The 11,334-nt window shown below is 38.5% G+C and overlaps 2 protein-coding genes across 2 annotated transcripts; both read right to left on the bottom strand.

Annotated features, from left to right (window-relative positions):
* Positions 1-290: 290 nt before the first annotated feature.
* LOC115923316 lies at positions 291-6,171 on the bottom strand. Its single transcript, XM_030983765.1, has 4 exons — positions 6,068-6,171; positions 5,408-5,476; positions 4,138-4,361; positions 291-568 (listed from the first exon to the last, which is right to left on the bottom strand). Coding segments are annotated over exons 2-4 (417 nt in total). The 5' UTR covers positions 5,409-5,476; positions 6,068-6,171; the 3' UTR covers positions 291-376.
* A 1,961-nt stretch (positions 6,172-8,132) lies between these two features.
* Positions 8,133-9,377, bottom strand: LOC115923201. Its single transcript, XM_030983557.1, has 3 exons — positions 9,151-9,377; positions 8,674-8,773; positions 8,133-8,262 (listed from the first exon to the last, which is right to left on the bottom strand). Exons 1-3 carry the CDS (start codon positions 9,371-9,373, stop codon positions 8,133-8,135), a joined length of 453 nt encoding a protein of 150 aa, XP_030839417.1. The 5' UTR covers positions 9,374-9,377.
* Between the last annotated feature and the right edge of the window lie 1,957 nt (positions 9,378-11,334).

Raw genomic sequence — 11,334 nt, 5'->3', positions numbered from 1 at the left:
AAAATCACTTACAGCATCGCTAAGAGCAACACTTAAATTGTAAGTTAATTTTGTTGAGTAGCTTTTATTCTGGAGCATATTTTATGTTCCAATCCAACGTCAACCCAAATTATATGATTCTTCAGAACCCGTAAACTCAGCTAAAAGTCCCCCCCCCCCCTCCCTCGGCCTTTGAGTCCTTAGACTTTGTGTAATCACAAAGCATTATCGCACTGTCAAGTTGGGGCTTTTAAAAAGTCAAGTGCCAGCTTGGATATATATGCATCTGAAAATAGGTAATTTACAAAGTTCAACATGGCGTTATGCATTGTGGATTATATAATGGGAAGTACATTGTTCCCGTTTTGTGTGTATATACTAATCCCTAACTGATAATTTATGTACAAAAGTAAACAAATATCTTACTTGTCATTACAGCAAGAAGTGAGCTGTGGACAGACAGACCCTGCTTGCCCTTAGAACCTGTAAGGTTCATTTTCTTGGCAAGTTCATTGTCAATGATTTTTCTGCAAACATTTCGAATGACAGCTTGAAGATTTTTACCCCCTACGAGGCTGAGGGAACGTACCTGAAGAGAAGGAAAAAATCTGTATAACTATCTAGTTTCAGATAATTTTTGTTCCCAATATTCCATGTTGTACATATGCTGAAACAATTTAAAGCAACTGATACCAAGAATTATCAATTCAAAATAATGAAACAAAATGAAAAAGGTTTGATTCGTTAAAATATAAGTACATGTACGTGATGTAGATTATGTCATGTGCTCACAAACTCTTGTGACGATTACAACATGTGCACACTAGTGAAATCATACATTATAGTAGTTTTCAAAATATGTGCAGGGAAAAAATCAATGCTGTATGCAGTTGAGACTAATATAACAACCAATCATAGCGCACCCCCGCCAGCAAGGATGCTGTTGCTACCCAAAGTTTATGTAATAGCAGGGATATTTAACTCACATACCCTGGTAATAGTACCCCTGTGAGGAACCACTGGACACCACTAAAAATGGGATGCATATGAGATGCCACATCACATCAGTAAACCCAGATTTTTGTGACTATATTTTGTGATCTGCCTGTACAAGAACCCATGCAGGGGCGTCTCCAAAGTGGGGTGTGGGGGGTGTGACACCCCCCCCCCCCCCACCTGTCAGGATTTTGTCGGTAAAATTGCGCTGCCGTCGGGAAAAAAGAGAAAAGGGGGAGGGGAAAAAAAGAGGGAAAAGGAAAGAAAAAGAAAAAAGAAAAGGAAAAGATGGAAAGGAAAGAAAAAAAAGGAAAAGAAAAAGAAAGGAAAGAAAAGAGAGAAAAAAGAGAAAAAAGAAAAACAGGGAGGAGAGGAAAGAAAGGAAAAGAAAGGAAACCAAGAAACGGGGGACGAAAGAGAGGAGAGAGAGAGGGGAGGGGGGGGGGGGTTGTTGGGTGGAGTTGTCTCTTCGAGGGAGCAAGAAAGACACGCTTAAATATGTTGTTGCTGTGTCGGTATTCTTGTTCGATCCTCGTGTACTATATCAATGCATAAGTTTGAAGTCGGTGAGATGTACAATGTCGGTCGGCCGACAAGTTTTTTTTCCCTACGACATGTGACTTTTTAATCCGCTGTGACGACTTCGAGAGTGACTACAACTACAATATTTGTATTTTCTCGAAGTTTCACTTTCCTATAATAATAACAGCTTAAGAAATCAGAGGTTTAAAATTTTCAGGGAAACTAAATTCAAACAAGGATTAAGAGTCAACAACCGTGCAACGAATCGTCTTCCTTTCTCTAATATATTGATGAAACGCCAGAGCGTCCGCGCTTCGCGCGGGAGGGGGGCAACTTCATTGACAAGGATTAAGAGTGGAGAACGGTACAACGAATCGTCTTCTTTCTCTAATAATTAAGGAAATGTCTTAGCTTCGCGCGGAAGGGGGGGAAACTGAATTCAGACAAGGCTAAAGAGTCGAGAACAGTAACACGAATCGTCTGCTTTCTCTAATTATTTAAGGAAATATCAAAGCTTCACGCTTCGCGCGAGAGGGGAAAATTGTATTCTGATAATTAGAAAACGTTACAACAAATAGTCTTCTTTCTCAAATAATTTAAGGAAACGTCTAAGCTTTCGCGCATCGCGCGGGAGGGGGCAAAACTGAAGTCAGACAATGATTAGGATCGAAAACGTTACAACGAATCGTCTTCTTTCTATAATAATTAAACTAAACGCCAAAGCTTTTCACGCGGGAGGGGGAAAACTGAATTCAGACAAGGATTTAGAGTCAAGAACGGTACAAGGAATCGTCTCCTTTCTATAATAATTCAATGAAATGTCAAAGCTTCCGCGCTTCGCGCGAGAGGGGAAAATTGTATTCTGATAATTAGAAAACGTTACAACAAATAGTCTTCTTTCTCAAATAATTTAAGGAAACGTCTAAGCTTTCGCGCATCGCGCGGGAGGGGGAATACTGAATTCAGACAAGGATTAGGGTCTAGAACGGTATAACGAATCGTCTTCTTTCTATAATAATTAAATGGAACGCCAAAGCTTCCGCTCTTCGCGCGGGAGGGGGAAACTGAATTCAGGCAAGGATTAAGAGTCAAGAATAGTACAACGAATCGTCTGCTTTTTCCTCAAAATGTAATGAAACATCATAGCTTGGGGAGAAACTGAATTCAGACAATTGGGGATAAGAGTAGAGAACGGTACAACAAATCATCTTTTTTCTATACGTCAAAACTTTTGCGGGAGGGGGGGGGGGGGACTTCATTCAAACAAGGATTAAGAGTCGAGAACGGTACAACGAATCGTCTTCTTTATCTAATAATTTTATGAAAAGTCTAAGCTTCCACGCGTCTCGCGGAATGGGAAACTGAATTCAGACAAGAAATAAGGGTCAAGAGCGGTACAACAAATCGTCTTCTTTTTCTAATAATTTAATAAAACGTCTAAGCTTTCGCGCCTTCCCCCCCCCCCTCCCGGAGTAGCTCACTACCGCCCCTCCCTAAAATAAGATCCTAGCTACGCGCCTACATTAATATATATATAGCTATGATGCTGACTAAGTTGACGAAATAATTCGTATATTTATGTCGTCAAGGAAAATGACAATCTGCGCATACGCAAGTACTAACTATAGATAGTTCATAGGAAAAACAATTTAGCCTTCGGCCCCGGGTTTATAGGGTTAAATTTGAAAAATTTGTAAAATTTATTTTGTCGGTAATTGGTGGCTAGTTTTGTCGGTAATCGTTGGCCTCCACCACCCCCCCCCCCCCCCCCCCCACTGAAAAAGGTCTAGCGACGCCCCTGAACCCATGCATATTACACATTATTACTAGTGGAACGCGTGAAAATCCACAGGCAGCTAGATAAATGAGCAATAGTTTGCATTGCATTCGGTGCTGTGAAATGAAATGTAAACTGCGTTGGTGAAATTTAGCCACAGTCGCGTGCTGGTTAGGACTTGACGGGAAACCCCTCAAATAATTTGCAAGTAATCCACCCCCTGTACGTTACTTTAAAAAAAAATTGAGCATTCAAATAGAGGGTGTCTCTCATGTTCTCATTTCCAAAGGCATGCCGGTACTTAATTGATGAGAAATTGCACTGCATTGTTTTCTATAATATAAAATATGTTGTTGATACGTTATATTTAACGGCGTAGTCCATGATATTAGATTTTCAACAAAAAGTATTTAAAATATCCTACAAGCATCTCACATCTGCAATTTGGGGATGTTCACTGGTACCAAATTTATTGCACACACACTCCATGCTTGCCACAAACAATATGTTCACGGGATGAAAACATTTATGAGGTTAATTTTCAGTCAGTCCATCGTGATTTTTTTTTTGGTATGTAAAGATAATCAGTTAAAGTCCTATTTTCATAACTTTAATTTGATACTTGACAAATCCCTCACAAAACACTAGTGCACCATCACTCCTCATAGGTGAACAAACAGGACTTTGATGTTTGAGTTTCACATTGTGGCCAGTCATGTATGGAGTGTGAGTAATAAATGTGGTATCAAATGAACGAGGAGAAAATGATCTTAATGAATATGTACATGTATAATTATTGTGGAATTAAATGATAATAAAGGAATAATCTGTCCTTGCATAAGATGTAAAGAAAAAAACATTACCAGCTTCTTTTTTGCCGCGGGATCTTGAACTATTTCGTTCAGCCGAACTAGTTCCTCGAATGAGCTGCTGGGAAGGTTTGGAAGCCCGGCCTCCTCCTCATCAGCAGCTGTGCGTAATCCTCCCAAACTTGCCTCAGCAAGCAATTGCAGTACTTGTGACAGCATCTGCTCTTGCTTATCCTGTTTTTGCTTTATGGCCTCCAAGGCAGCAAACATCCTTGTCACTACAATTTGAGAAACAAAATGTAACCTGATGAAGCTTCATTTTGATATATGATTCAGGCAGGCGCGTACGCAGGGGGGGGGGGGGGGGGTTAAACCCCCCCCCCTTCAGTTTTGTTATGTGTATTTGTTTGAGAACCCCCCTTATGAGTTATGATTTATTTATTTTTTAAATCCTAATGGAGGACCTAAAAAAGATGACCTTACCCAGCCGTTGAAAAAAGCACATTATACGTTTTATTCCAGCCAATGCCGATGTTGGCTTTTTTGTTGGCTTTTTCGTGTTGGTTATTATACGCACAACCAGCTGGCCCATGTATTGTTATTATTAATTAATTAACGGTCCACATATTTTTTGAAATTGGAGCTGAATTGGCATAATCGTATTAGCCAAATTTCACACATTTTGGGAGTATAAAATTACCTTCATAGCAATGTTAGGTCCTAAAAAAGCAACTGGAACGTCATAAATAAGAATAAAAGCAATAACCATGCACTTTGAAGTTTGAAGGCATTTGCGGTCTTAAACAAGAACTCAACTATCCCTGAATTGTAACTCTCATTTCAAAAGTGGATGTCCAAATTAAAAACCTGCACCCAACAAATATGAAGTACCGGTATCACCAATTATCTGGAAGAAATTTCATCACCAAGATCAAAGGTCAATTATGTTTGATTGAATGAATGGTGTTGATATCCAGTGGTTGGTTATTTCACCTGATTTTAGTCAATATGGACGAATTATCAAATTTCTCATTAAATATCAATAAGTAGTGTTCACTCTTATTTAATAGGCAAATTGCTAGGTGTAGACAAGACAGCATTATGCCGTTTAAATTGTTATTTGATTGCATTTTAACTGAAAAATACGCTTTTCAAGAGAAGTTAGTATAATGCCTCCTCAATTAATAAAAATCATTGTTTTTTTTTTTAATTGTACATCCACAGTCAGACTGGTTGGGAATTAAAATCATTGAGAACATTTACAAAGAAATTAAAGATAATGTAAGACATCAAATTGGAGATCAATATGAAAATATGAACTTACTGGCGGCAGTCAGGGGTGAACTTTCCTCCGATGTGGAATTTCTGGCAGCTCCTGTGGACTTAGTAGTTCCTGTAGTGAAAGAAAACAGCACTCACATTAGCATTTGGTTAAATGAAAATAGAAATGTTTCCAGATAAAAAAATTCAAGAAGATATTACGATGCAACATTTCTGTTTCAAAGTTTAGTGTAATTGATGCACGTCTTATATACAAAGTCTGACTGGTTGGGGCTTTGAATCTGCAATCACACTTAGGAAATGAATTGAAGATAATTTAAGACTTTAGATTGGTTGATCTCTCTCATACAAGGCAACAACTGGACAGACAAACAACATCTTAAAGCATTGATTATAAGCAAAGGTGACTATGAAAACCAGACTTCTACGACACCTGGCTGTCTCTTGTTGGGTGGCAGTACATTATGCACCAGTGCATTTGCATTGGTCTACAGCGCTGCGCAGGATGCCTCATCTGTATGGTGCCAAAGTACCCATACTAAGAATCTAGATACAGTCCTCACCTTGCGTCCTCGTATCACTGGATATCTCCACCCTAATCCAACAGAGTAATTTAACTTGATCCAATTGCTCCCAGGCATCGCCCCCATTCACATAGCAAGAAGAAAAAAAAATTGAAATCAACGTCGGGATAAGAACTTACTAGGAGTACTTATAGATGGATGTTCGGCATTTGAAGTTCTGTCATTTGAAGTTCTGTCATTGGTGACTAGTACCTTATTTAGTCCTGTAATAAAGAAACAGCACAACATCCACAATTAATCAGATGTAATTTCTTCCTCAATACTTAATCTGCTCCAGTGAAATCTTGAAAATGAAGAAGTGTTCTTTCAAGTATGACACAAAAAACACTTCAAAAGTTTGTTGAAATCCATCTTCCAGAGGAATCTAGGGTAGCACATAATATTGGACTTGGCAGTATGCAGGGATGTCAAAAGCATATTTGTATACCGGGTGCCATTCATGACAATTTAGTTTTCAACCTTCGCTACCAATGCCCAATTTCACATTTTCTAAGCTGGAATGGTAGAAATATCTGCCTATTTTATTTTGAACTTGATCTGTGGTTGGTGTTCCTGCCCACTGTAGCTCAATCCCGGACAATACATTGATTAAATGCACTAAGGAAAATGGAAGGCAAACATTTCTTAAGGAAAGAAAATATGATGGTAGACTCACTAGCAGCAAGTTCAACTATCATGAATTCAGGGAGCAACTAAGCTCACAATAGACATGTCTGTGGGAAGAATTATCGAAGTAGTAGTATGTAAAATGTAAATGTTAGCATTTTGTGCTTTGGTATGGTGTGTTGTAAGTCACAGGACCAGATAATATTAACTTTTATAAGTAGAGGCACTACGAACCGTGAGTCGCGAAGCGGCTCACCGCCTATAATCACTGGTCTAGCTTTAGTCGTTGTTTTTTTTTATTATCGACCATGAATCCGTGGCAGTTTTCGTACGAAAAACTGCCACGGATTCATGGTCGATAATAAAAAAACAACGACTAAAGCTAGACCAGTGATTATAGGTGGTGCGCGGCTCACGGTACGTAGTCTCGCCGTATCAGACGTTCTGCTTAAGGTTAGTCTAGCAGCAAAGAAAAAAGCTCGGCACTCCGCCTAGATTATAGGCTAACATGACCCAAGTTTGGCAGGAATATATAACGCGATCACAAGCTATTTTTGAAAACATAATGAGCCCTGTGACCTTTGACCTTCAAACTCGTGACCCCAAAATCCAATCAGCTCATTGGCTCTGTAAGATACATACATGACCCAAGTTTGGCAGGAATCTATTGACCGGTACTTGAGATAACGCGATCACGAGCTATTTTTGCATACATAATGAGCCCTGTGACCTTTGACCTTCAACCTCATGACCCCAAAATCTAATCAGTTCATTGGCTCTGTACGATACATACATGACCCAAGTTTGGCAGGAATCTATTGACCGGTACTTGGGATAACGCGATCACGAGCTATTTTTGCATATATAATGAGCCCTGTAACCTTTGACCTTCAACCTTGTGACCCCAAAATCTAATCAGTTCATTGGCTCTGTAAGATACATACATGATCCAAGTTTGGAGGGAATACATCAATTGGTTCTTGAGATAACGCGATCACGAGAACGGGACGTACGGACGGACGGACGGACGGACGGACAACCAGAAAACATAATGCCTCCGGCTACTTTGTAGCGGAGGCATAAAAATTAAAGGGAAATATAATTGCCTCAATAGTCTTATTAACAAATTTCATCCCATTTGTGGGAAGGGGGGTAATTAATATTCCATGACAGCTGCTCAACCGCTGCAGATCGCGACTTGCCTTTTCATGACTTTTGCCTCTTTTAAGTTTCTCGCAACTCTTGCAACAAATCATAAAAATAAAGCGATACATGAGAAATAAAAACAATAGAATAGATCAGAAATTAGTAAAACAATAGAATAGATCAGAAATTAGAAAAACAATAAGAATACTAAGGTATAGATTTGAAATTTGATTTCTTTTTTTTAATACAAAATTGTTGACTATGCTACTCAGAACTTTTGACCTTCATAAAAGAATCCAATATGTAAAAATTGTCATCTAATTATTTGCCTAAATTGTGATGAACTAATAAATAAATGACTGTAACAGTGTACTTCATATGCATGTCAATATCTGTGCAAAATTATCAAAAGATGATGAAACTTACTTGCAACTAGAAGACGTGGTGGTGTGTTGGGAGGTTTACTTGTTCTTCTTCACTTTCCGAGATTGTGTCACGACTGTTGTCCATGATCATTTCACAGTCATCATCGTCATCTTCATCTATGTATTTGGAATTCTTCCTAAAATATAAATTTCGCAACATGCGTAAGCTGGTGAATATTTCATTAAAGAAAAAAATGCATGATCTATTATATGTGACCCAATAACAGGCAATTGTCAGCAGAGACTTTCTATTTCATTGCACGAGTGGCTAATGAGCTTTAATTTAATGTATCACTTAGTTACAATTTTAAAGAACAGGTCATCTATAGACTTTTAAAGTGGAAACTTCAAACAATTTTTTCAAAATGTGTTTGCTGTTGCTGGATTTAATTGCTAAGTATCTCTAGTAATATATTTCAGATCTAAACATTAACTCAGTCAATTCCACCTGCTACCTGGCCCTGCACTAGAAAACTTATTTTTAGAGGTACTTATCACAGACAAGAATTCACGACTTTGATTAATCTATGCAATATATTGGAACCTACTTCCTCTTCCGCTTCCTGATGCTTAAATCCTCCTCAGAATCGCTTGGGTTGCTAGTTGCGACCAATTTCGTGCACCTTCTGTTGGCACGATCCCATGACTCTGTAAAGCAAAAAAAACACAAAAAACATCCTCATCAAATTAGATCAAGTACTGTAGATACAGAGAAATTTGATTCCCCCCCCCCCATGCTTTTCAGTCTTATTGAATACTTGCCACACATAATACAAAACTTAACAATATACTTAAAGTTGAACTTGTGATTTGAGGTCATATGACATAGCACAGAATATCCCTGACCACCATACTTTATTTATTTGTTATTTATTTATGTTATGTTATTTCATTTTTTTTTGGGGGGGGGGGGGGGGTACCAATTGCATAGTGAATCTTCTAATATCAAGAAAATTTATTCTTGTATTGTATTCATTACATTTAATACAGGATTATAACAATTATACACTAAAATGTTTCTTTACCTGTGGTAAGCCACTCCTTTTTAACTGGGAAAGATTTCCACAGGTCCGTTGGAGGTTCTCCTTTCTTAGCAGCCTTTATCACCCGTGGTGCAGTGTAATGCTCCGGGTACAGGAAGCAACCATTCCCTTCTGTGTCCCTCCAGGTTTCTGGTACGACTTCTAGAGATGTCTCTCCGCTCCCAGCCTCCTTCTCAAATTCTACTATCACGTAGTTCAATGGCATTATCTTTAAAGATTTTGAGAAGTGACAAATTTGTTGTGATACTGTGATTTTAATTGTACACTTACATTAAAATGTGTATGTACAGTAATTGTAGTAAAAGTATTCTCTTTCCCACTCATCTTCAACACAATTTCTAAGTCATTTCTATGCTTCTGATAATAATACTTCCAACTTCATGGACTAAAGGATACACTGTAGCTTCACAGCAGATTGCTGATCCCTGTACACAAGCAGTGAGCAAGATACGCAAGCCAAATTACTGGAAATTGGGGGGGGGGGACCATAGGCCTGTTTTCATCAGCTTGAGATTGCCGCTATTTAAACTATCCCAATCGCAAATTATCCAGCTAATTTGGGTCTTCATCAGCCTGCAGTTGCAATTAGCGGGATATTTTGTCGAGATATTTTGTCGAGATATTTTGTCGAGATATTTTGTCGAGAGCCGACAGCCCAGAGATATGGCTAGTGCAAAATGTCATCATCAATATCTACCCGACAGCTCAAAGAAAAAATATATATTTTGATAGATCTGTCAAGTCTCAAACACTTCTTAACTATCCTTCACTAAATGCAGCTAGATGTATTCAATCATTAATAAACAAATTGCATCTAGATGTATTCAATCATTAATAAACAAATTGCATAAGAGTTCATTGATACAAGAGTTGCGTTACTGTACAAACTACAGAAGATTCTTGTAAGTAATAATCTGAACTCAGACAGAAAATTCAACAAAACTGGTGGACAAGGGGCACAAGTACAAATGATTCCTTATAAGGAATTCGGTACAACTTGCAAACAATTTCAGATAGCTTTTCGGCTTTCAGAGTATCAGATAATCGACTGACTTTCACAATCCCAAGGTCTGAAGAATCCAGTGGGCGCTGGAAAAAGTTGTCAACCCTCATAAATTGTTGAAACATCACCATCACAGTCAAATTCTGTGGATCCTGAATAATGTTTCTTATCAGCCCGTATCGTGAACCAATTTGAATGCAACTGTCACTGTCCTTTGCTGAAAAGTAAAGGCCATTGAATTGTACATATCTGTGCTGTGTTAAGTGCCTTTTGTGGGCAAGGAGGATTGGACCGTCTGTATGCTCAGGCCCCAAACAAAAGTCATTCGACTTTTTTTCATCCTTTCCTCCTATTTTATTCTCAGATAGTCTTCGTATCACTTGAGGTAGACACCTATGCGGTTTACGTACCACTTTTTTCAATCTCCCAAGAAAACTTTCAAACGGGAAGGCAGAATACGAATCGAGAGGACCGAATTTCTTGGCATCAGCTGCCAAATGTGTTAGCCCATGGACATTATATACAAGCATATCTCGCCCATACAAGCCTGCCCACATTTTAACAAATGTGTCAAGCAATTCCTTAACATAGTCACAATATGTCGGCAAGTACAATGAACTGGATAAACAATATATTGAAACAGATAAGAGAAGAAAATGGAGATAAACATCATCTGAGAGTTTACCTTTCAATACGACAGGTCCACTGTAAATTATAAATTGGCGCAATTCAGTAGCTTTCCACCTTTCAAATTCACTTAGAGGTCGACACTTCCTTGGAAATTCCCGAGGAACAAATGGTCGACAAGATAGAAGACAATCTGAAATTTGTCTACGCATATTTGCACTGATTCGACATCTAATTGGTCCTTTGGTCCAGCTCCAAATTAGCCTTTTCACAACACCTAGATGAACAAGGTGCATTGGATCAAGCGGAAATTGGGAAACTAATCCAACTGATAACTCAGAAATTGGAGATTTGTTATTATGGTGTTCTTTCTGCACCATATTTTTGAAAGCAGAATCAGTTCTCAGTGGCGAATCAGTTTCAGGAAAGATAACTTTGTTTGACCAGTCACCTTTCTGTACACATTTATCACAGCCATAGTACGCGTTGTGTGGCTTTGTCTGCTTCACAAATGCACGAGCAGGAGCATCACAAAT

The sequence above is a fragment of the Strongylocentrotus purpuratus genome, unplaced genomic scaffold, assembly GCF_000002235.5.
Source record: "Strongylocentrotus purpuratus isolate Spur 01 unplaced genomic scaffold, Spur_5.0 spur5_scaffold_13, whole genome shotgun sequence".
Lineage (NCBI taxonomy): Eukaryota > Metazoa > Echinodermata > Echinoidea > Camarodonta > Strongylocentrotidae > Strongylocentrotus > Strongylocentrotus purpuratus.
The sequence above is the reverse complement of the archived record's forward strand: the minus strand, read 5'-3'. Positions and strand labels throughout refer to the sequence as shown.